The sequence below is a fragment of the Amblyraja radiata genome, chromosome 37 (genome assembly GCF_010909765.2).
Source record: "Amblyraja radiata isolate CabotCenter1 chromosome 37, sAmbRad1.1.pri, whole genome shotgun sequence".
NCBI lineage: Eukaryota > Metazoa > Chordata > Chondrichthyes > Rajiformes > Rajidae > Amblyraja > Amblyraja radiata.
Genome location: NC_045992.1, coordinates 14,565,267 through 14,589,788, shown reverse-complemented (window position 1 = coordinate 14,589,788; position 24,522 = coordinate 14,565,267). Strand labels below are relative to the sequence as shown.

The window sequence follows — 24,522 nt, the reverse complement described above, 5'->3', positions numbered from 1 at the left end:
GAGAAAAGGAATAGTCTGAAGAAGGGTCTCGACCCGAAACGGTCACCCAGTCCTTCGCTCCAGAGATGCCGCCTGTCCCACTGAGCTACTCCAGCATTTTGTGTGTAACTTCGGTGTAAACCGGCATCTCCAGTCGCTTCCTCCACATTCTGTCTCTGTAGCTGAGTCATTGTATCCATCTTGTTTTAGCACAGAATCTCTAATCTCATCGTACAGTTCGCAACTCAGTTTGACCAGCAAGGTGTACCTTAAATCTGTGGGACGGGGGTCGGGGGGTTAGAAGCCCCGGTCCCTCGCAGAAAGCGAGAGGAAGGTCGACAGAGCAGGTCTTTTGCAGCGTTAGTTTGTTGGGGGCTGCGGCGCTTCCCTAGCTCCTGTGTTTCTCCTTCCTGGAAACGGTCCAGCGAAGACATCCAGTCTATCGCTCTCCCTCCCCGATCGATGTCATTAATATTGCAGCAGCGGAGCTGCGCGCAGCGGCCACCGAGCCACATCATAAATAGAGGCTGCGAGGCGGGCAGGGTCACATTGCTCAGTGGTGAAGCGCGTTGGTGGCATCGGCATTAGCTGGGAATCCATCTCGGGGGGAAACCGGCGCTCGGAGCTCACACACTCACACACACGCTCACACACGCTCAACACTCAACTCCTCCAGACATGGACGCCCTGAAAAAAGGCTTCTCGTTCGCCAAGGAAGGAGTGGTGGCGGCGGCGGAGAAAACCAAGCAGGGGGTACAAGATGCAGCGGAGAGGACGAAAGAAGGGGTCATGTATGTAGGTAAGTGGGGAGAAGGGGTGCATCTCCAGAGGAAGGGGAAGGGAGGGGGTGCATCTCCAGAGGAGGTGGGGAAGGGAGGGGGTGCATCTCCAGAGGAAGGGGAAGGGAGGGGAGGGGGGGGGGGTGAGCCAATTTATGTATCTCCCACCCCCCCACCCCCCCAAATTGGGAAATGGCTTTGGAGGTGCTGGCGGGTTTAACTGACCACACTGCCCGCTCGCCTTGGATTTCTCCCCCATTCATTACAACATTAGGGGGTGATTCCTTCCCATCTGCTGTGAAGCAATTTGTTGCCCCTCGGGTTTAATTCCATTAACCACCCCCCCCCCCCCCCCATCCAATCCCTCCAAAGATGACCCTCTGCGGCCAGACTCCAGACTCCAGAATACCGCCACACCCCGGGTGTCTCGGGCCAGTAACATGGTGCAGACTCCAGTCCCCACACCCCTCCGGCTCCGCTCCAGCCCCGGCCGTGGGGCAATGCTGCAATGGTGCAGTGGGCGGGCGGAGCCGCGCCTCGCCTCAGGAGTGACCTTGGAGTAGGAGCGGAGGCTGGGAGCGCCGGGCATGTACCGAAAAAACCACCCGCTTCTGCAATCCCTTCTGGAGATCTATCCCCGCAGCTGGGGGGTCCCGGGTTCTGGGCTGGAGGGGATGGGGGTTACAGTCCCGGGGCGGCGCCTCCAGTGTAGGGAGCCCACGTCCAATATTCACCGGAGGAACCGTCTTCACCAGAGATGCTGCCTGAACCGCAGAGCTATATTTCAGCACCTTCTAGCAAGGAACAGCGCCCCGCGGTGCCCATGAGCTAAACACGAGTGGAACTCAGCGGGTCAGGCAGCATCTGTGGAAGGGAAAGGACCGGCGACGTCTCTGTTCGGGACCCCAGTCGGGAGGAGGGTCCCAACCCCAAACGCCACCTGTCCACTTTCCTCCTCAGAGCTAGCCCGGCGGTGGAGTTGCTGCCTCACAGCGCCAGAGACCCGGGTTCAATCCTGACTACGGGTACGGAGTTTGTGCGTTCTCCCCGTGACCCGCGTGGGTTTTCTCCGGGTGCTCCGGTTTCCCCCCACACTGTAAAGACGTACAGGTTTACAGGTTAATTGGCTTTGGTTAAAAAAAATGTCCCTAATGTGTGTAGGATAGTGTTAGTGTGCTGGTCGACGTAGACTCGGTGGGCCCGATGTTGCCTGACCCGCTGAGTCACTCCAGCACTTTGTGTTTTGCTCTGGATGTCAGCATTTGCAGTTCCTTCTGCGGGATGTTCTTGGCAAGCTCAGAGCGCTGGCACTTGGATCAGCGTGGTATTAGGGAGGGCAAGGACATTATCTTTGGCCCTTGCATTGGCAGCCACAGACCCCACCCCGGTCATTGCATTGGGCTCAGATTCTGCTGCGTCTCAGCTCCAAGCTTGGTCACTGCGCCCAACATAACATTATCCCCACCCCTGAACACACCCAGCGGCTGGCGAGCCGGGGCTACGAGACTCAGTCCTCCTGTCTCAATATCCTTCAGTGTGAAGAAGGGTCTGGACCCGAAACAACATCCATTCCTTCTCTCCAGAGATGCTGTCTGACCCGCTGAGTTACTCCAGCATTTTGGGTGTGTCCAGTGTAAACCAGCATCTATCTGCAGTTCCTTCTTTACACATGTTTGAGGTCTGTTGTGCTGGCATGGCATCAAGCAGAGTCACTCACATTCCCGGAGCCCGCTCCGTGCCCCGGGCTGAAGCCCCCCTCTCCCCCTCACGGCGGCTCCGTGGACTCACCTCCCGGGTTAACGTGGAGCTTGGCCTCGGTTAGAGAGGCGCCGGGTAGCGGGGACAGAGGCAGGGGTGGGTTGGGGGTGTACGAGGCTGTGTGAGGGGAGAGGTGGGACGGGGGCGGGTGGAGGTAGAACAGGCTGGATGTGAACCAGGAGCCGCAATGAACCGCATTTATCAACGACTGGTGGAATGGGTGAGATGAAATACCACCATTTAACCAATCTAGGACCAGAGGTCACAGCCATAGAATTAAAGGACGTTCCTTTAGGAGGAAGATGAGAAGGGATTTCTTCAGTCAGATGCTGTGGAATCTGTGGAATTCGTTGTCACAGAAGGCTGTGGAGGCCAGGTCAATGGATATTTTTAAGGCAGAGATAGACAGATTCTTGATTAGTGCGGGAGTTATGGGGAGAAGGCAGGGGAAATGGGGTTAGAGGAGGGGAGAGATAGATCAGCCATGATTGAATGGTGGGGTAGACGTGATGGGCCGAATGGCTTAATTCTGCTGCTATCCCTTATGACCTTGTTATCTGCCCTTCAATCCCAGGTGGAGTTTGCTCGATGGATCAGGGTGTTATTGACTGGATGGGATTTGAGTTGGGGTTGGACTGACCAAGTGGTTGGGATTGGTGGGGTGGGATTGGATGGATGGGCAGGCTGGGAGTGGTGGGGTGGGGTGGGGTGGGCTTGCAGTGGATGGGCTTCCACTGCCGAGCTGCCAGGGCAGGAGGTTGTTCAATATGAACCGCGATCGAAACATAGAGAATAAATGCTGGTGTAGGCCATTCGGCCCTCCGGGTCAGCAACGCCATTCAATATGACCATGGCTGATCATCCTAAATCAGTACCCCGTTACCACTAAGACCTTTATCTAACTCTCAATAACTCGGGATACGAAATCCCGGATCCGGGATGAACCATGCTGCCAGCCAAATGGAAGTCCAGCAAGCAGCAAAGTCAGAACAGACATCTCCCCCATCCATGTGTGTGGTGCAGCCAAGCTCCTCACTGCAGCAAGAAACCCCTTCCCACCATGGATAACTGCAGGAACCCGGCACTGGGATCCTGGAGCACTGAAGGCAGGGGTGTGGATCACAGACACCGGGAAGGAGGAAACCCTAAACGGGATGAATCTTAACATGGAGGCACTAAAGACTAGGGGAGGATGTTGGATAGGGGTCACAAAGCTGTTACAGGTGAAACGCACGTCAGGCATTTTCTGTTTAACCAGAGTGGAGACTGCAAGAGGATTAAGTGCAGATGAAGAAACCTTTTGCTCCAGAGTCTTTTGCCCAGAGTAGGGGAATCGAGAACCAGAGGACATAGATTTAAAACGATAGGGGAGAAATTGAATAATAACACAAGGGGCAACTATTGTACACAATGGATGGTGGGTGAATGAGACGAGCTGCTGGAGGCGGTAGTTGAGGCAGGTACTATTACAACATTTAAGAAACATTTAGACAGGTACATTGGATGGGATAGGTTTAGAGGGATAAGGACTGGTGTAGATGGGACGTGTTGGTGGGTGTGGGCAAGTTGGCCTCAGTGGCCGGTTTCCACACTGTAAGACTCTACCTAATGTGGAGGCTTCACTGGAGTACAAAAGCTCGCTAAGGATGGGGAGTCCGGGTCAGTACCGTGCTACTGTGGCCACAATCTAAAGCAGTTCCACCTCTCGGGCCTGACCCCGAGGAGGGTCTGACTGCAGCTTGATCCCAAATTCCCTGGACGAACCTGACCTTTACCCCTGACGGTTTTGGACATCAGCCAACGTGCTCCATGGATCATACATGCACTAGTCAAAGACAGCACACGGAGTCAGGATCGAGCCGAGGACTCGAGGACTCTGCTGATCTGCTGACGTGAGGAATTTACTGATGAAGCAGGAGTGTGTCGGTGTTGCTGTGGGTACATCTTAGAGAAGGCTGGAGTTTGCCAGGTCTAGTGGTTCAAAGGGTAGCTCTGTACACATCAAGTCATTGGACGAGGCTCAGAAAAGCGACTGATTGTTGGTGTATCGTGACGGCGCTGGAGGTAATACCCCAGTCTCTCTCTTACCGGCCCACTCCTCATATCCTTGGTTGCCAGCGACTCCCTCATCCTCGACTCCAATCTGGGAAAGAGGATCGAGTGGAACATTGTCTGGGCTTCAGATACCTTGTTCAAGTGTCCACTGTGAGTGTGACTGGGCCGGTGTCGAAATCCTTGTCAAATGACCGCACAAACACGGCAAGTCGGTTAAATAAGAATAGAAGAATATTTGCAGGTACAAGCACAACATTTAAAAAATCCTTTGGACAGGTATGGATAGGATTTGTTTAGTGGGAGATGGGCCAAACGCAGGCAGGTGGGACAAGTGTAGATGAGACATGTTGGTCGGCTTGGGAAAGTTGGGCCGAAGGGCCTGTTTCCATACTGTGTGTGATCCTATGAGAGTATTTCAAGATATTCTAGATAAAACCATGTGGGTTTTCTCCGGGTGCTCCGGTTTCCTCCCACACTCCAAAGACGTGCAGGTTTGTAGGTTAATTGACTATGTTCAAAATTGTAAATGCTCCCTAGCATGTTGGATAGTGTTGGTGTATGGTATGTTCGCTTGTCGGCGCAGACTCGATGGGCCGATCCATGCTGTATCTCTAAAGCGAAACTAAAGTGTGGAGAGTTCTCACATTTGTCTGTCTCTGAAGTAGCCGTGCTGCTCTGGCATAACTTCCATTTCTTTGTTTCCTCAAAACAGGCACCAAAACAAAGGAGGGCATGGTACAAAGCGTGAACACAGGTAACCGATAACGTGGCAACCAGCACCAAATGCCCCCTCTGTTCTCTTGGGATCTATGTTTTAAGACGTGTTTCTCGTTTGGTTGGCAGTGGCTGAGAAGACCAAGGAGCAAGCCAACATGGTTGGAGGGGCGGTGGTAGCCGGGGTGAACACGGTGGCTAACAAGACGGTGGAAGGAGCGGAGAATGTGGCAATGTCTTCTGGGGTGGTGAAATTGGTGAGACCGTTCTTTCAAAACCCAGATCCAAACCTAATGCTCTTAATCCCAGGAGTGGCTTAAACTCATAGAGTCATACAGCGTGGAAAAAGGCCCAACTTGCCCACACCGACCAACATGCCCCATCTACACTTGTCCCACCTGCCTGCGTTTGGCCCGCATCCTTCTAAAATAGTCCTGATGATTTAGTGTCTCATGCATTGATGATCCCTTTATTAAATTGCAATAGCAGCCAGGGGCCACAACAAATAATTCTTGTGATGGAGGCACCATGAATGATCTGAGATATAATGTTCACTTCTAGTTAGCCCATGACATTGATGGGTGGAGTAACTCAGCGGGTCAGGCAGCATCTCTGGAGAAAAGGAATAGGTGATATTTTGGGTTGGAACCCTGCTTCCTTCCCACACATTGACGGCTTGGACTTCTCTCAAATTGCCACAGGGCAACTTTGATTACATTGCAGCTCTTCAGATACAATTGCACAGATACTGTGGTCACATAGAGGTCAGGGCAGGTCGGAGCAGTTAATCCCCTCCATGGACATTTGCCAACTGGACATTTTAATCATTTCATGGGCCCTTTATTGCTGGAAGACCTTTCATTAATTTCTAGACCATTCATCAATTCTCATAGCATTGTGAGATTTTAACCCTTGGTTTCTAGGCGATTCACCCTGTCATATGAAGACTAAAGCAGATGTCCCCAACAATCACATTCACACTCATACAACTGTGACCATATAACAAGCAGAGACACTATAAACCAACATTAGTATAACAACATCTAAAGGACACTTGGACAGGTACATGTTAGGAAGGCTTTAGAGGCATATGGGCCAAACATGGGCAGGTGGGACTAGTGTAGATGGGGTATCTTGTTCGGCATGGCTAAGTTGGGCTGAAGGGCCTGTTTCCGTGCTGCCTGACTCTACGACATGAAGCACCCGTGTGATAAACTAGAGTTAAGGATCTCCCTACAAAGTCGCTGAGTTGACAGTTTCAGGGACACTGTTGTGAATAGTATGTAGGCAGCATGGTGTCGCAACAGTAGAGTTTCTGCCTTACACCGCTAGAGACTCTGTTTTCTCTGAGTGCTTCTGTTTCCTCCCACACTCCAAAGACGTACGGGTTTGTAGGTTAATTGGCTACAGTAAGTTGTTAAATTGTCCCTAGTGCATATTCTGCATCTTGCAATGAGGTGGTGAGATTATTGGCAGAAGGCTATTCGATCTCATTGAAAGAAAGCAAGAAAATGCAACTGATCATTAGCAATCCTGTTTAAGAAGGAACTGCAGATGCTGGAAAATCAGAGGTAGACAAAAATGCAGGAAAAACTCAGCGGGTGAGGCCGCATCTATGGAGCAAAGGAAATAGGCGACGTTTTGGGTCGAGACCCTTCTTCAGAAAACGTTGTCTATTTCCTTCGCTCCATAGATGCTGCTGCACCCGCTGAGTTTCTCCAGCATTTTTGTCTACCTTAGACTTTCCAGCATCTGCAGTTCCTTCTTAAACAGGATCAATCCTCCTGCTCACTTTACACGGCCTTATTAAACAAAGTGCCACCTCTTCACCGAGGTGCCCACCTTAAAGCTAATTCGCTAAGAGGCAATGAAAGTCTATTTACTCCTGCTGCTGCAGAATCATTCCAGTACAGTTTCCACAGTGACCGGGGCCTGCAGTGTAAACAATGTGTGTGGGGGGGGGGGGGGGGGGGAGAGTCTGTGTCACATCCACACAACTCACAATGTTAGGAGAAGGAGGTTCCACTTAGTTTAGTTTCGAGATACAGCGCAGAAACAGGCCCTTCGGCCCACCGAGTCCGCGCTGACCAGCGATCCCCGTACACTAGCACTATCCTACACACTTGGGACAATTTACAATCTATACCAAAGCCAATTAACCTACAAACCTGTAGATCTTTGGGGTGTGGGAGGAAACTGAAGCACCCGGTGAAAACCCAAGTGGTCACGGGGAGAACGTGCAAACTCCGTACAGACAGCACCCGTAGTCAGGATCGAACCTGGGTCTGTGGCGCTGTAAGGCAGCAACTCTACCGCTGCACCACTGTGCCGCAGAACGCTGAACGTATCACCAGAGTAGTGTAAGAGGGACTCGTACCAGGCTGAAAATGATCAGGGAGAAAGTGATGGACGCAAAATGCTGGAGTAACTCAGAGGGACAGGCAGCATCTCTGGAGACAAGGAATGGGTGACGTTTCTGGTCGAGACCCTGCTTCAGAAAGTGATATTGGTCTTGGGCAACAATGAATCAGGTGTCCATTTCACATTGCAACCACTGACATGAATGGAACAGAAGACTGGCTACTCACAGCATAGCAAGCTGGATCTATCTCTATAATGAAAAGGAATTGCAGATGCTGGTTTATACCCATGGTAGACACAATGTGCTGGAGTAACTCAACAGGTCAGGCAGCATCTCTGGAAAAAATGGGTAGGTGACATTTCAGGTCGGGAACCTTCAGAAGAATTAGTCTGAATAAGAGTTCTGATCCGAAACGTCACGTATCCATTTTCTCCAGTGATGCTGCCTGACCCACTGAGTTAGTCCAGCGCTTTGTGTCTATCTTTGGATCTTTCTCTGGTTCTGCCACCCAAGACCATTCTTACCCCTAAGAGAGAGCAGCTGTGTGTAATTCTGCAGGGTTTGGAGAAGGGTGGCACATTGGCATAGCGGGTAGAGTTGCTGCCTCGCAGTGCTATAGACCCAGGTTCGATCCTGACCTTGTGCTCCAGTTTCCTCCCACATCCCGAAGATGTGAAGGTTTTTATAGGTTAATTGGCCTCGGTATAATTGCCCCGAGTGTGTAGAACTAGTGGTGCAGAAGGGGTGATCAATGGTCAGCATGAACTAGGTGGGCCGAAGAGCCTGTTTCCGTGCTGTATCTCTACACTAAGGGGTTGGGATTCATCAAGAGAGGCTGGAGACGTGACTCTTTGCTCTGGACGTGAGATGGTTAAGGGGACAAATGAGAACGGCATTTCTGCCAAATCTTAATAGGTCAGAGCAAAGGAACATAATAAGCAGAGGAATGAAGGAAGAAATGTGGCCAACTTTATATACACAGAGAGTTGCCAGGCATTGACATCACCAACAACAAACAGGAAGGCAACAGAAGGCAATATCACTTTTTTTAAAAGGGCATTGATGAAAAATAAAAAAATGAGTGGGGAGGAAGCAAAGAGATTGGTTGGCACGGTGGCGCAGCGGGTAGAGCTGCTGCCTCATAGCGCCAGAGGCCAGCGTTCAATCCTGACATTGAGCGCTATGTCTGTGGAGTTTGCACGTTCTCCCAGTGACCCCGTGGGTTTTCTCCGGGTGCTCCGGTTTCCTCCCACAGAGCAAAGACTTGTGGGTTTGGAGGTTCATTGGCATTTGCAAATTGCCACTAGTGTGTCGAAAGTGGGATAACTTAGAACTGGTGATGAAGGGGTTGGCGTGGGCTTGGTGGGATAAAGATCCTGTCTGCGTGCTGTACCATTCAATCAAAATGGGTCATCCTTTGTAGACATTAGATCCACAATGAGCCACACACGGTAAAGTGTAGTCAAGTTACAAGGAACCAGGAGCTCAGCGGTAGTGTTGCTGCCTTACAGCGCCAGAAAGACACCGGTTCAATCCTGACTATAGGTGCTGCCTGTGTGGAGTTTACACACATTCTCCCCGTGACCACGTGGGTTTTCTCCGGGTGCTCTGGTTTCCTCCCACATCCTAAAGACCCAAACAGGTTTGCAGGTTAATTGGCTTCTGTGATTTGTCCCTAGTGTGTGTAGGATAGAACTAGTGTACGGGTGATCGCTGATCAGCATGGACACGATGGGCCGAAGGGCCTGTCTCCACGCTGTGTATCTCTAAACTAAAGACTACTTTCCACTCTGGACCCTCGGCCCTCTGACATCAGTGGCCGTGTTCTCCGTAGCATTTGGTGAAAGACTGACAGCTTAATGTCAGCGCTGGCCCCAGGTAATGGGGTTTCTTCCTGTACAGATGTGTGTTGTGTGGGGCTGGCTGCAGGTTCATCTGTTGACTAATGCAACCATCACCTCGCCACTGCACCCTTCCTCCAGCCGCCCTTGACGCTGCATTATTTAACACGCCTCCATTCTGCTGCATGGCTCAGGGAGGAGTATACTGCAATGCAGATGCAGTGGTGCTGTGAGAGGAGTGGCAGCAGCCATCCCACCCCTGCATGCCCCTCCCCCCCCCCTTTAACCCCTTCAGTGCTGGCAAGAGGCACAGTCTTTGCAGCTTTCCTCAGGGCAGCTTGCGACCAGCATTGTGCTGCCCCAACTTCAGCAGCCGGGACAGGTTAACGTTAATGCCAACTGATGCATTCACTTCTTAAAACAGTGCAGGCTGCAAGCTGAACTGCAGTGTACAGTGGCGGCTCTCTGGGCTTTGAATCCATTTTAATTCCAAGATTATCAGAAAATCGACACAAAATGCTGGAGTGACTCAGCGGGACAGGCAGTATCTTTGGAGAGAAGGAATGGGTGATGTTTTGTTTTGAGACTTCTTCAGACTGAGATATCAGAACTTGTAGTTCCCTCAGTCTTGGGCAGATTGTCGACTGATGTGTCTGAAGAAGTGAAGCTTTTATTCCCTCTGTGAAACGCTCAACATTTATCTGCTATTCAGCAGATATTAACTGGTTATCACTGGCTGTGGGAGATTGATGTGAATAGATTGGCTCTTGCATTTACAACCTTACAACAGCAATTCAATAAAAATGATTTCAACTCAGCATAGTCACAGTCATACAGCATGGAAACAGGCCCTTCGGCCCAACTTGCCCACACTGGCCAACAAGTCCCATCTACACTAGTCCCACCTGCCTGCATTTGGCCCATATCCCTCCAAACCTGTCCTATCCATGTACCTGTGTGTTTAGGAAGGAACACACATAGACATAACCATAGACAGACAGAAAAAAACTGGTGTAACTCAGTGGGTCAGACACCATCTCTGGAGAAAAGGAATAGGTGACGTAAGGGTCTTGACCCGCGGAGTTACTCCAGGTTTAGGTGTCTATCCTCTGCCAATGTACATCTAACTGTTTCTTGAAAATTGCGATAGTCCCTGCCTCCTCTGGCAGCTTGTTCCATACACCCACCACCCTTTGTGTGAAAAAGGTACCCCTCAGATTCCTATTAAATCTTTTCCCCTTCACCCTAAACCCATGTCCACAGCTTTAATCTGGATGTAAACTTATCCACTTGAGGCACCTGTCTGATGAATGTCTCCTTCACCACATCTAGTGCATCTATAACACTGAAATATGCCACTGGATTAAATGCAAATACAAAATACAAATTGCCTTTATTGTCATTCAAACAAACAGAGGTTTGAACGAAATGTCGTTCCCTGCAGTCGTAACAGTAAAATAAACTTAAAAACACACAATTAGCACAGTTTCACACAAACATCCATCACAGTGAAGCAGACAGGGTTCCTTGACATTGATTCTATGGACAGGTACTTGGATAGGAAAGGTGAAGACGGTTGTCAGCGGGTCGGACAGGATCTCTGGAGAAAAGGAATAGGTGACGTTTCGGGTGGAGACCCTTCTTCAGACTTGACCCCGAAACGTCACCTATTCCTTTTTTCCACAGATGCAGTCTGACCCGCTGAGCTACTCCAGCGTTCTGTGTCTATCTTTGGTTTAAACCAGCATCTGCAGTTCATTCCTACACATTGAGGGATAAGTGCCTGAGGCAGGCAAATGGGATCAGCATCCATTTGATCGCCTTCACGAACAGAATGGAAGAGGTAGTTCAAAGGGTGCATTTCTGAGTTATATGATTGTTATAACACAGATGAAAGAATGAGAGGCTCTGAATGAGTTTGTCCATTTGCAAAATCATTTCTTGATAAATTTGCCCCCCAAAACACTGACATTTTGCACCAGAAAATTGTGGAAGTTTCTTCAACCCTGGTGAGGCTTTAGAATGTGTAGGAAGAAACTGCAGATGCTGGTTTGCACAGAAGGCAGACACAAAAAGCTGGAGTAACTCAGCGGGACAGGGAGCATCTCTGGAGAGAAGGAATGGGTGACGTTTTGGGTTGGAACCCTTCTTCAGAATTAGAATAATTTTTCAGGCTTTGGAATAATGGATATAGAAAGGGCATTGAAGGAATTATGTGGTAATTATTGTCAATTAGGAGTTGCCGAGAAAGACTGCAGGAAGGAACTGCAGATGCTGGTTTACACTGAAGATAGACACAAAATGCTGGAGTAACTCAACAGGTCAGGCAGCATCTCTGGAGAGAAAGAATGGGTGACGTTTCGGGTTGAGACCCTTCTTCAGACTGAGCCAAAACATCACCCGTTCCTTCTCTCTAGAGATGCTGCTTGTCCCACTGAGTTACTCCAGCATTTTGTGTCTATTCACGGAAAGAGTATTTAATTAGGACAGAGAGTGAGATAAATGATGAAGGAATATAAGAATGGAGACTTTAAAAAGCTCAAGGGGAAGTTTACTGGTTTCAGATATGAGAAACCTATTATTGCCTTCCTGATCCTCAAAGTCCCTTGGAAGATAAATCTCATAATTGAAATTGCGTTTGTGTCATCATGTTCCAGTGAATGGCATCTGAAAAGGTGTAGGGGGTTTTCCCTCTTTATAATGAACAACATTTTATCTGTCACCGAGCAGATATTAACTGGTTGTCACCAGCTCCTGGCTCCAGTGAATACAACACTCATTTGTGGTTCAGATTGATTTGTGGAAAGGTTCAGGGAGACAGACATGCTGTGATCTAAATCTACTTATGTGGGGCTAATGTCAAGTGAGCCGTGCCGATTTGTAATATCTGATCTCATGTCATCATCTGATATGAAGATAGACACAAAAAGCTGGAGTATCTCAGCGGGTCAGACAGGGTCTCTGGAGAAAAGGAATAGGCAATGTTTCGGGTCGAGACCCTCCTTCAGGAGTCTGGAGTGAAGGCAAGAGAATGGGGTTGAGAGGGAAAGATAGACCAGTCCTGATTGAAATGTGGAGTAGACATAGACAGATGGCCTAATTCTCCTCCTGTGTTTTATAAACCTATGAGAACGTATAAACTTTATAGTGGAGAAGCATGGACCTCATCATCTTGGAAAGACCCCAGGTGAGACCCTGCTGAGAGATTCTCTTCCTCCACACTGACCAAATATCTCTGTATTTCTTTTTTCTCTAGGATGAACATGGTAGAGAAATCCCAGCTGGCCAAGAACACACCTTTGATGAACCCCTGGTGGAAGCTACAGAGGCAACTGAACAGGTAAGGGGTTGGCCCATGAAGATCTTGCTTCACTCTTCTCTGCCCATCTCTTCCTCAGTCCCCCAAACATTCCCTCCTCTCTCAGTTCATCCATATTTAGCTTAATTCTTTAAAGCTCAACTCTTTCTCTTTGGCCATGACCATTCCGATAATTCAGCTCATTGATAGAAGACACAGTATGATACTGATTAATTCATATGGATACTTGATGGAATATTTTTATGCCAGGGGGTGTTACAAGGTTTATGAGCTTTGACAATAGCGTTATCCATGTAAATGGAACTGAATGAATCATTTAACATTGCTAAACTCTAGGAAGAGCAAATTATTCTGTTAAAACATGATATTAGTGGTCCTAAGAAACCTAGGGTTATAGAAAATCATGTTCTAAAAATAATTTCTCAGAGGGTTAGGGGCTAGAGGTTCAGACTCACAATGAACAACATTTTTTTCCTGCAGGATTTTCAAACATAATAGTAGTAAGTTTAGTTTTGTTACTGCTCGCTGAAAGTACTAAAGGCTGTATGTTACAGTGTTTAATAAAATAATCAATAGGAGTCATTCTTGTTAATTTCGATAGTCCCTGTGGTGAAACTGATCACTGTGAGGAGGTTACTTGAAACAGTTTTTTCCTCTAGACTGTTTGTGCCAAGACAGCTTTTTTTCTGGTTGTCAATTTCCAAAGGAACTTTTAAGTGGTTCTCTAGCCGACAATCAAAATTACACTACAACCAATTTGGTTATACAAATAGTATAGTACAAATAGCATTCCCTGATTAATAGATCACATTACATCTAATTAATTTAGTTTTGTTTAGCTTATTATTGTCATGTGTACCGAGGTACAATGAAAAGCTTTTTGGTGTGTGCTATCCAGTCAGTGACAAGTGTAATAAAGATTGTAATATGATTACAATCAAGCCATCCAAATTGTCCAGGTACAGGATAAAGGGAATAATTCTTAGAGCAAGATAGTCCGGTAAAGTCCGAATAAAGATATTTCTAAGGTCTCCAAAGAGGTAAATGATAGGATCACTCGTGTACATGTGACGATAATGTTTTGTTTTGTTTCATTCATTCATTCATTCATTCATTCATTCATTCATTCATTCATTCATTCAATCATTCATTCATTCATTCATTCATTCATTCATAATTTGAATTGAAGTAATGACGGGTGTGTTATCAGTAGTAACTGATTACTTTGTGATTTGCTGAACTGTTGCAACAATGTACCTGTGGTAAAGTCCAGATGTCCACCCTTGTGGTGGGCTAAGGTTCAGTCTGGTCAAGCTGCCTTGGTGCAGCTGGTGAACAGAGCTTGCTGGTGCTGCTCGGACAGCTGCTGAGGATGGTCCCAGCTCCCTTTTACAAGCAGTCCAGTCCTCTCTGCAATCCCGATCCGACCTTACTTGATAGAAGCAGGTGAACGGGGATGGTCTCAGAACTGGACTTCCATGAGGCTGGACCTCTGCTGAGGTTCCTGGTTAATTGCTAATCCAGTGCCATGTTTCCTACAGCCCATTGATGGTGGGTATGGCTCCCTGACCCATGCAGTGTATCGACCTCATGTTTCGTAGCTGAATCTCACCGCCAGCTTTTAGCTGCCATTAGGTGGCACTGTGGCACAGCGGTCTAGTTGTTGCCTTACAGTGCCAGAGACCCGAGTTTGATCTGCGGTGGACAGGTGCTGTCTGTGCGGAGTTTGCACATTCTCCCTGTAACTGCATGGGTTTTCTCCGGGTGCTCCGGTTTCCTCCCACACCACAGAGACGTGCAGGTTTGTAAGTTAATTAGCTTCAGTAAAATTAGACATTGTCTGTAGTGTGTAGGATAGTGCTAGTGTGTGGGGTGCTCTCTGGTCGGCACAGACTTGGCGGGCCGAAGGGCCTGTTTCCGCACTAATCGAAACTAGACTAAGTATGGATGACATCTCCCTGAGCGGATGAAATAAATTAAAATGAAAGCAGGTTAGAGTTTGTAAAATATGAATGTAATCTTGATTGGAACAGCACAGCTGGTAGAGTTGCTACCCACGATGCCAGAGACCCGGGTTCAATTCTGACCTTGGGTGCTGTCTGTGTGGAGTTTACACGTATTCCCCATGGGTTTCCTCCGGATGCTCCGGTTTTCTCCCACATCCCAACGAAATTAATACTTAAATTTTGGAAAAATACATCAATACCAACGCTTAAAATGTGGATTGCAAGTATGTTGGACACCGCACATCTTGAGGAAATGCGATTCCTCCTAATGGATAAATCAGACCAATTCATAACGAGTTGGTCTCCATTTGTCGTCTTTTTGGAATCATATGGTGCAACACAATTGTAAAAACTAACTTTCAGGACTGGACGAGGGTTGGTCAAGATTATAAACAATGATCTCCTTACCTTATAATTTTTTAATTTTTTTTAAATTTATTTTTTTATTGTCTTATTCTTTTTTTTCTATTTTCTTTTTCTCAACTTTCTTCACTCATTCGTCTTTTTTCTTTTTCTTCACACACTATATATCTCACGCTTTTCTATCCTTTACTATCTAATTTATTTTTCTTATTCTAATCTTTCTTTAATATAACAAAAAAAAGAAGAAGCTGTACATAAAATGTATTATGAAAATATATATTAGGCACTTTGGTGCCATACGAGTGTACTTACTTCTAATAAAATAAAATATTAAAAAATTTTTTTTTTTTAAATGTGGGTTTGCAGGTTAATTGGCCCTCGGTAAATTAACACCAGTGTTCGGGGAGCGGATGAGAAAGTGGGATGATATAGAACTAGTGTGAACGGGTGATCAATGGTCGGCATGGACTTGGTGGGCCGAAGGGCCTGTTTCCACGCTGTATCTTGACACTAAACTGAAACTGCTTTCAGAATTCTTTATCGATTATTGGAGATACATTGATAATAAACCAGATAACATATTATCATAGGTACACAAAAATGCTGGAGAAACTCAGCAGGTGCTCCAGCATTTTTGTGTACCTTTGATTTTCCAGCATCTGCAGTTCCTTCTTAAACAATAACATATTATCATTCTGCCTTCCTTCTTTTATTTTTCTATTGCATTATTTCCAACCAAATCTTTTTGATGAATAGGATGGTGACTTTATCTTTAAGAGCAGTTTGGGCACATGTCCAAGCAAGCCTGTATCTGAAGAGTGTAGGAAGGAACTGCAGATGCTGGTTTAAACTGCAGATGGACACAAAATGCTGGAGTCACTCAGCTGAACAGACAGCATCTCTGGAAAATAGGGAATTGGTGACGTTTTATGTCAAGTCTGAAGAAGGGTCTCGACCCTTAACGTCACCTATTCCTTTTCTCCAGAGATGCTGTCTGACCCACTGAGTTACTCCAGCTTTTTGTGTCTATCACAATGTACGAATGCAGGATAAAGGCTACAATATTTAATGCTAGGTAAAGTCCGATTAAAGATATATGCCCCTGTCCCACTTAGGAAACCTGAACGGAAACCTCTGGAGACTTTGCGCCCCACCCAAGGTTTCCGTGCGGTTCCCGGAGGTTTTTGTCAGTCTCCCTACCTGCTTCCACTACCTGCAACCTCCGGCAACCACCTCCAACCTCCGGGAACCGCACGGAAACCTTGGGTGGGGCGCAAAGTCTCCAGAGGTCTCCGTTCAGGTTTCTTAAGTGGGACAGGGGCAATATGTTTGAAGGTCTCCAATGAGGTAGATGGGAGGTCGGGACCACACTCTAGCTGATGGGAGGACATTGCAGTCGCCTGATCACAGCTGGGACGAAACTGTCCCTGAATCTGGAAGTGTGTGTGTTTTCACACTTCTGTTCCCCTTGCTAGATGGAAGATGGGAGAAGAGGGAGTGACCGGGGTGAGACTGGCCCTTGATTAAGCTGGCGGTCTTGCCGAGGCAGTGTGAAGTATGGGATTTCCGCCCTTGGCTTTTATTTTAGACATTAAATGGTGTCTGAGCTCACAGACCTGTTGTGGTGCTGGGACTCAGGCTGGTCGATTACTAATGTGTTATTTCTTTTCCTGTTCCCTGCAGACTGGAAAATGAGCAGGTGCTGGTTGATTGGAAGATTCTGGGTGTGCCCGGACCTCCACACCAGCGTTGCCACAAAGAATCAAGGACCAGAGGGTCACCATGTGTTGTAGCTGAAGATATAGTCGTAAAACTGCTCCAAGTCGTTGCATTTGCAGTCACGCCGTCACCCTCATCCTGTATGTCTCCACCAGCGGGCAGTGTAACAGGGGCTCTCGCTCCCCCATTGCTGGCTGCTGGGCCCTGTGGCACAATCTCCTTGTAGCTGCTACCAATCTCTCACACACCGCGCACCTTCATCGACACACGCCCACGCCTGCTTCTCGTCACCCGGTAACACCAACGTTGCAACTCGTGATGGTGCCCTGCATGTTCTCTCCACTGGCTTCTTGCGTCGCATTTAACTGTCACGAGCACTTGGGAGATTTTATAATAAAAGTCAAGATTAAAATGAATTTTAACGGGGTCAGTTTGCCATCATTGACCCTCCTCATTGTCCTGTGAATGTCAACTCTATCTAAGGTGGCGCAGCGGTTGTGTTGCTGCCTCACAGCGCCAGAGGCCCGGGTTCGATTCCAACCACGGGTGCTGTCGGTACGGAGTTTGTACGTTCTCCCTGTGACCGCGTGGGTTTTCTCCTGGATCTCCGGTTTCCTCCCACACTCCAAAGACGTACAGGTTTGCAGGTTATTTGGCTTGGTAAAATTGTCCCCAGTGTGCGGAGGATAGTGTTAGGGTGTGGGGAGCGCTGGTCGGCATGGACTCGGTGGGCCGAAGGGCCTGTTTCTGCGCTGTATCTCTAAAGCTAAAACTAAAATCAATAAGAGGCTGTGAACTCATCTGCTAATCATAATTTTGTTTCATGAACAAGTCAGAGCAATGGGCATAGAACAGTACAGCACAGGAAGAGGCCCTTCGGCCCACTATGTCTGTGCCCAACATGATGCCAAGAACAATGTTATCTACCTGCATGTGATGCATAGCCCTCTAAATCCATGTGCCTATCCAAAAGTCTCCTAAATGCCACTATCATATCTGTATCCACCAACATCTCTGGCAGTGCATTCCAGGCACCCACCACTCTCTGAAGCCAACTATCTGTGGAATTCATTGCCACAGAGGGCTGCGGAGGCCAAGTCAATGGATATTTGTAAGGCAGTGATTGATAGATTTTTGAATAGTGTGGGTATCAGGGGTTATGGGGAGAAGGCAGGAGAATGGAATTGAGAGGGATAGATGATTGAACGGGCCGAATGGCCTAATTCTGATCCTACAACTTACGAACATGAATGAAAAATTGTTTTTCTTTCCCTTCACGGAAGCTATGGACATATCCCTCAACATTGTCCGATCCACATGTTCACAACAGATAGGGTTCAGGATGAAGTGGACAATGCTGGATGCCCAGAGAGAGACTCAAGATGCTGGAGTAACTCAGCGGAAGGAATGGGTGACGTTTCAGGTCGAGACCCTTCAGAAGAGGAAAAGTCTCGACCCAAAACGTCACCCAATTATTTTCTCCAGAGATGCTGCCTGTCCCGCTGAGTTATTCCAGCATCTTGTGTCTCTCTTTGGTGTAAACCAGCATCTGCAGTTCCATTCGACACACCTCATGTCCAGCAGGAATCAAGTAACAATTTGGATTGACACTTTCCCAACACAAGTGCTGTATCTCCAACTGCAGAGAAGAGCCCAACATTAAGTTAGTCTTTTGTATTATTGTATTGAGAGATGTATTTATTTCATCCAGAGACAGGGAGAAAACACACAACATGACACAGAAACTGCTCTCGACAGTGCATAGAACATAGAAAATAGGTGGAGGAGGCCATTCGGCCCTTCGTGCCAGCACCACTATTCATTGTGATCATGGCTGATCGTCCCCTATCAATAACCCGTGCCTGCCTTCTCCCCATATCCCTTGACTCCACTAGCCCCTAGAGCTCTATCTAACTCTCGCTTAAATCCATCCAGTGATTTGGCCTCCACTGCCCTCTGTGGCAGGGAATTCCATAAATTCACAACTCTCTGGGTGAAAAAGTTTTTTTCTCACCTCAGTCTTAAATGACCTCCCCTTTATTCTAAGACTGTGGCCCCTGGTTCTGGATTCGCCCAACATTGGGAACATTTTTCCTGCATCTAGCTTGTCCAGTCCTTTTATAATTTTATACACACAACATACACACAACATACACATACACATTACATAACACAGTACAGTACAGGAACAGGCCCTTTGGCCCACAATGTCCATGCTGAACATGAGGCCAAGTTAAACTGATCTCCTCCGCCAATTTGTGACCAATATCTCCATCCATTCCCTATAAATTCATGGGCCTATCTAAAATCCCAGCTCATCATGGCAGATGGAGTTTAATGCTGATGTGTGAGGTGCTACATCTTGGCAGGACAAATCAAAATAGGACGTACATGGTAAATGGTAGTGAATTGAGGAATGCAGTTGAACAGAGGGATCTAGGAATAACTGTGCACAGTTCCCTGAAGGCGGAATCTCATGTAGATAGGGTGGTAAAGAAAGCTTTTGGTGTGCTGGCCTTTATAAATCAGAGCAATGTGTATAGAAGTTGGGATGTAATGTTAAAATTGTACAAGGCATTGGTGAGGCCAATTCTGGAGTATGGGGTACAATTTTGGTCGCCTAATTATAGGAAGGATGTCAACAAAATAGAGATAGTACAGAGGAGATTTACTAGAATGTTGCCTGGGTTTCAGCAACTAAGTTACAGAGAAAGGTTGAACAAGTTAGGTCTTTATTCTTTGGAGCGCAGAAGGTTAAGGGGGGATGATAGAGGTCTTTAAAATGATGAGAGGGGTAGACAGAGTTGACGTGGATAAGCTTTTCTCACTGAGAGTAGGGAAGATTCAAACAAGAGGACATGACTTGAGAATTAAGGGACAGATGTTTAGGGGTAACATGAGGGGGAACTTCTTTACTCAGAGAGTGGTAGCTGTGTGGAATGAGCTTCCAGTGGAGGTGGTGGAGGCAGGTTCGATTTTATCATTTAAAAATAAATTGGATAGTTATATGGACGGGAAAGGATTGGAGGGTTATGGTCTGAGTGCAGGTCGATGGGACTAGGGAAGAATTAGTGTTCGGCACGGACTAGAAGGGCCGAGATGGCCTGTTTCCGTGCTGTAATTGTTATATGGTTATATGGTTATTATATAAGGTTGTTGTGGAAATAAAAGCAGGTGTTGCAGGTGATAACATATCAGTGTGGTTATAATATGTGTGTAATATGTGTATAATATGTATAATAACAGTGTGGTGGATAACATATCAGAGGAGCCCGAGGTCGTGGTATATGTAGGTACCAACGACATAGGTAGAAAAAGGGAAGATGTCCTGAAAGGAGAATTTAGGGAGTTAGGAAGAGAGTTAAGGAAAAGGACCGCAAAGGTAACAATCTCAGGATTACTGCCTGTGCCAAGCGACAGTGAGAGTAGGAATGGAGCGAGGTGGAGGATAAATGCGTGGCTGAAGGACTGGTGCAGTGGGCAGGGATTCAAGTCTCTGGATCATTGGAACCTCTTTTGGGGAAGGTGCGACCTGTACAAAAAGGACGGGTTGCACTTGAACCCGAGGGGGACCAATATCCTTGCAGGGAGATTTGCAAAGGCTACTGGGGAGACTTTAAACTAGAACGGTTGGGGGGAGGGACTCAAATAGAGAAAGCTAGTAGACAGTGTGTGAGGCAGGAGGCAGAGAAGGAAAACACTCAGACCCAACATGTAGGGGGGAAAGAAGAAAAAGATAATAAACAGAGAATAAGAAGTGGTGGGGTTCTTAAATGTGTGAGCGGAGAGGCAGAGGGGTGTAAAATGAGGGTAGAAGCAATAGGTAGCAAGGTGAAAAGTAAAAGTGGTAGGCAGACAAATCCAGGGCAAAAATCAAAAAGGGCCATTTTTCAACATAATTGTATAAGGGGTAAGAGTGGTGTAAAAACAAGCCTGAAGGCTTTGTGTCTCAATGCAAGGAGCATTCGTAATAAGGTGGATGAGTTGAATGTGCAGATAGCTATTAATGACCATGATATAGTTGGGATCACAGAGACATGGCTCCAGGGTGACCAAGGCTGGGAGCTGAACATCCAGGGATATTCAATATTCAGGAGGGATAGACAGAAAGGAAAAGGAGGTGGGGGAGCGTTGCTGGTTAGAGAGGAGATTAACGCAATAGAAAGGAAGGACATTAGCTTGGAGGATGTGGAATGAATATGGGTAGAGCTGCGAAACACTAAGGGGCAGAAAACGCTAGTGGGAGTTGTGTACAGGCCACCTAACAGTAGTAGTGGAGTTGGGGATGGCATCAAACAGGAAATTAGAAATGCGTGCAACAAAGGTAAACAGTTATAATGGGTGACTTCAATCTACATATAAATTGGGTGAATCAAATTGGCATGGGTGCTGAAGAAGCGGATTTCTTGGAATGTATGCGGGATAGTTGTACTTCGACTTGTACTCGCTAGAATTTAGGAGATTGAGGGGGGATCTTATAGAAACTTACAAAATTCTTAAGGGTTTGGACAGGCTAGATGCAGGAAGATTGTTCCCGATGTTGGGGAAGTCCAGAACAAGGGGTCACAGTTTAAGGATAGAGGGGAAATCCTTTAAGACCAAGATGAGAAAAACATTTTTCACACAGAGAGTGGTGAATCTCTGGAACTCTCTGCCACAGAAGGTAGTTGAGGCCAGTTCATTGGCTATATTTAAGAGGGAGTTAGATGTGCCCCTTGTGGCTAAAGGGATCAGGGGGTATGGAGAGAAGGCAGGTACGGGATACTGAGTTGGATGATCAGCCATGATCACATTGAATGGCGGTGCATGCACCTATTTTCTATGTATCTATGTATCTGTGTATCATCAGGAACCAGGGTGGACAAGTGGGCTGTGGACTGAAAATAAGAACAGAAAGTGCTGGGAATACACAACGGGCTAAGCAACGTCCATGGAGCAAGAAGCTGAAACTTTGAACAGAACCAAGATGTTAGGAAATAGACAGGAAAAGATAATTAGTATGGGTGTCAGGAGTTATGGGACAAAGGCTGGAGAATGGGGTTGAGAGGGAAAGATAGATTGAATGGTGGAATAGATTTGATGGGCCAAATGGCATAATTCTGCTCATAGAGCTTATGAACATAAAAGAAATGCCTGTGATATGTTGAGGACCAAGAGATTTGCTCAAGGGTGCTGTCTGTGCGGAGTTTGCGCGTTCTCCCTGTGACCGCGTGGGTTTTCTCCGGGTGACCCGGTTTCCTCCCACATCCCAAAGACGGCAGGTTTGTAGGTTAATTGGCTTCTGTAAATTGCCTCAAGTGTGTAGGATGGAAAAAAAAGCAATAACAGATCTAGTAAACATAGAAACATAGAAAATAGGTGCAGGAGTAGGCCATTCGGCCCTTCGAACCTGCACTGCCATTCAATATGATCATGGCTGATCATCCAACTCAGTATCCTGTACCTGCCTTCTCTCCATACCCCCTGATAGCTTTAGCCACAAGGGCCACATCTAACTCCCTCTTAAATATAGCCAATGAACTGGCCTCAACTACCTTCTATGGCAGAGAATTCCACAGATTCACCACTCTCTGTGTGAAAAATGTTTTTCTCATCTCGGTCCTAAAAGATTTCCCCCTTATCCTTAAACTGTGACCCCTTGTTCTGGACTTCCCCAACATCGGGAACAATCTTCCTGCATCTAGCCTGTCCAACCCCTTAAGAATTTTGTAAATTTCTATAAGATCCCCCCTCAATCTTCTAAATTCTAGCGAGTGCAAGCCGAGTCTATCCAGTCTTTCTTCATATGAAAGTCCTGACATCCCAGGAATCAGTCTGGTGAACCGGCCTTATTTCCCGTCTGGTGACCTACATTAAAATTTAAATGTCATAATCATAACCATTGACAGGGCAGCACAGTGGCGCAGCGGTAGAGTTGCTGCCTCACAGCGTCAGAGACCCTGGGTTCGATCCTGCCTACGGGTGCTGTCTGTGTGTTGTCCCAATGAACACACGGGTTTTCTCCGGGTGCTCCGGTTTCCTCCCAAACTCCAAAGACGTACAAGTTAGTAGGTTAATTGGCTTCGGTAAAAATTGTAAATCATCCCTAGTGCGTGTAGGATAGTGCTAGTGTACGGGGTGATCACTAGTTTGGCGCGGACCCGTTGGGCCGAAGGGCCGGTTTCCACGCTGTGTGTTTAAAGTACTTGCGTACTGAAGAGTAAGCAGCAAACCCACTCTCTTCAAAGTTGCCATCTAATCCACTCCTGAGTCAGATGAGTATTTAATCCAAATGCGATTTTTATGCAAATAATCACACTGTTAAACTAAATGATCTCCACTCCCAAACAATTAAGTTAGGTCATTTGACACTCAAATTAATAAACATTAACTAACGACTGCCTTGGGCTAATTTAAACAAATTATCCAAAGAAACTAAGAGAAGTTAATCGGTACTTCTGACTGCCCTGCATCCAACTAACACCAATAATAAATTTCAACAATGGATAGACACACAGTGCTGGTGTAACTCAGAGGGTCAGGCAGCATCTCTGGAGAAAAAGGGCAAGTGACATCTCGGGTAGGGACCTTTCTTCGGACTGGAAGTAGACGGGAGGGGTTGAGGAGTTGAAGGTGAGAAAAGGCCATGATTAATCAGTGCTGGGTGAGGATCTTGATCTTTTCTTGCCTCCAGCTCTTCATTCCTCCCCCCCCCCCCTCCTCCAACCCCTTACTTTGAGTCTGAAGAAGGGTCTTGACCCGAAGCATCACCCGTCCTTTCTCACCAGAGACGCAGCCAGACCCGCTGAGTTACTCCAGCCTTTGTGCCCTTTGGTCTAAACCAGATCTTTGGTCTAAACCAGCATTTGCGGGTAGATTAGAGTTACAGCACGGAAACAGGCCCTTTGGCCCACCGAGTCCGCGCCGACCAGCGATCCCCGCACGCTGACACTACGTCTTTGTAGTGTGGGAGCAAACCGAAGATCTCGGAGAAAACCCACGCGGGCCACGGGGAGAACGTACAAACTCTGTGCAGACAGCACCCGTAGTCAGGATCGAACCCGGGTCTCTGGCGCTGTGAGGCAGCAACTCTACCGCTGTGCCACCCCACAATAAATATCAATAATCTCTTCTCCGCTCCCTGCAACATGATATCATTTACAAGATACAAGTTACATTTATTTGTCACATGTACCAGTTGGCACAGTGAAATGTGTGGTCACCATACAGCCATACGAATAAACAACACACGATAGAGTCCAACATAAAACATCCCCACACAGCAGAATCAAAGCTTCCCACTGTGAGGGAAGGCACCAAAAGTTCAGTCATCTTCCTCTGATGATCTTTGATGTTCACCCGTGGTCGGGGCCTCCCGAGCCCTCCGCAGTCGCCACTACGGGTGGCCCGATGTTCAGGCCCTCCCGCCGGGATGATGGAACTCTGACGTCAGAACGGGAGAACATCCTCAGCGGCTTGGAGCTCCAAGTAGGTGATGAAAAAGTTAATTGATGACAGTTTCTGCACACGCACACTCACCTATTCACATGTATTTTCACACTCATTGTAGGCAGCCCCTTGGGATTAGAGTGGACTTCCTTTCTCTCCAGATCTCTCCAGGGCGGTGGAGACAGGTTCTCTGGATGCT

The 24,522-nt window shown here is 47.3% G+C and overlaps 1 protein-coding gene across 1 annotated transcript; it reads left to right on the top strand.

Annotated features, from left to right (window-relative positions):
- The first annotated feature begins 507 nt into the window (after positions 1-507).
- On the top strand, positions 508-17,311 carry sncg (synuclein gamma). The gene is made up of 5 exons (XM_033012693.1): positions 508-778; positions 5,284-5,325; positions 5,415-5,542; positions 12,745-12,828; positions 16,860-17,311. Exons 1-5 carry the CDS (start codon positions 658-660, stop codon positions 16,869-16,871), a joined length of 387 nt encoding a protein of 128 aa, XP_032868584.1. The 5' UTR covers positions 508-657; the 3' UTR covers positions 16,872-17,311.
- Positions 17,312-24,522: the final 7,211 nt, after the last annotated feature.

Bases quoted from the DNA above. Each gene is read 5' to 3' on its own strand.
- sncg (XM_033012693.1), top strand. From the start codon at position 658: ATGGACGCCCTGAAAAAAGGCTTCTCGTTCGCCAAGGAAGGAGTGGTG. The intron at 5,326-5,414 runs GTAACCGATAAC...TTTGGTTGGCAG, and splicing joins GGTACAAAGCGTGAACACAG to TGGCTGAGAAGACCAAGGAG. The intron at 5,543-12,744 runs GTGAGACCGTTC...TTTTTTCTCTAG, and splicing joins CTTCTGGGGTGGTGAAATTG to GATGAACATGGTAGAGAAAT.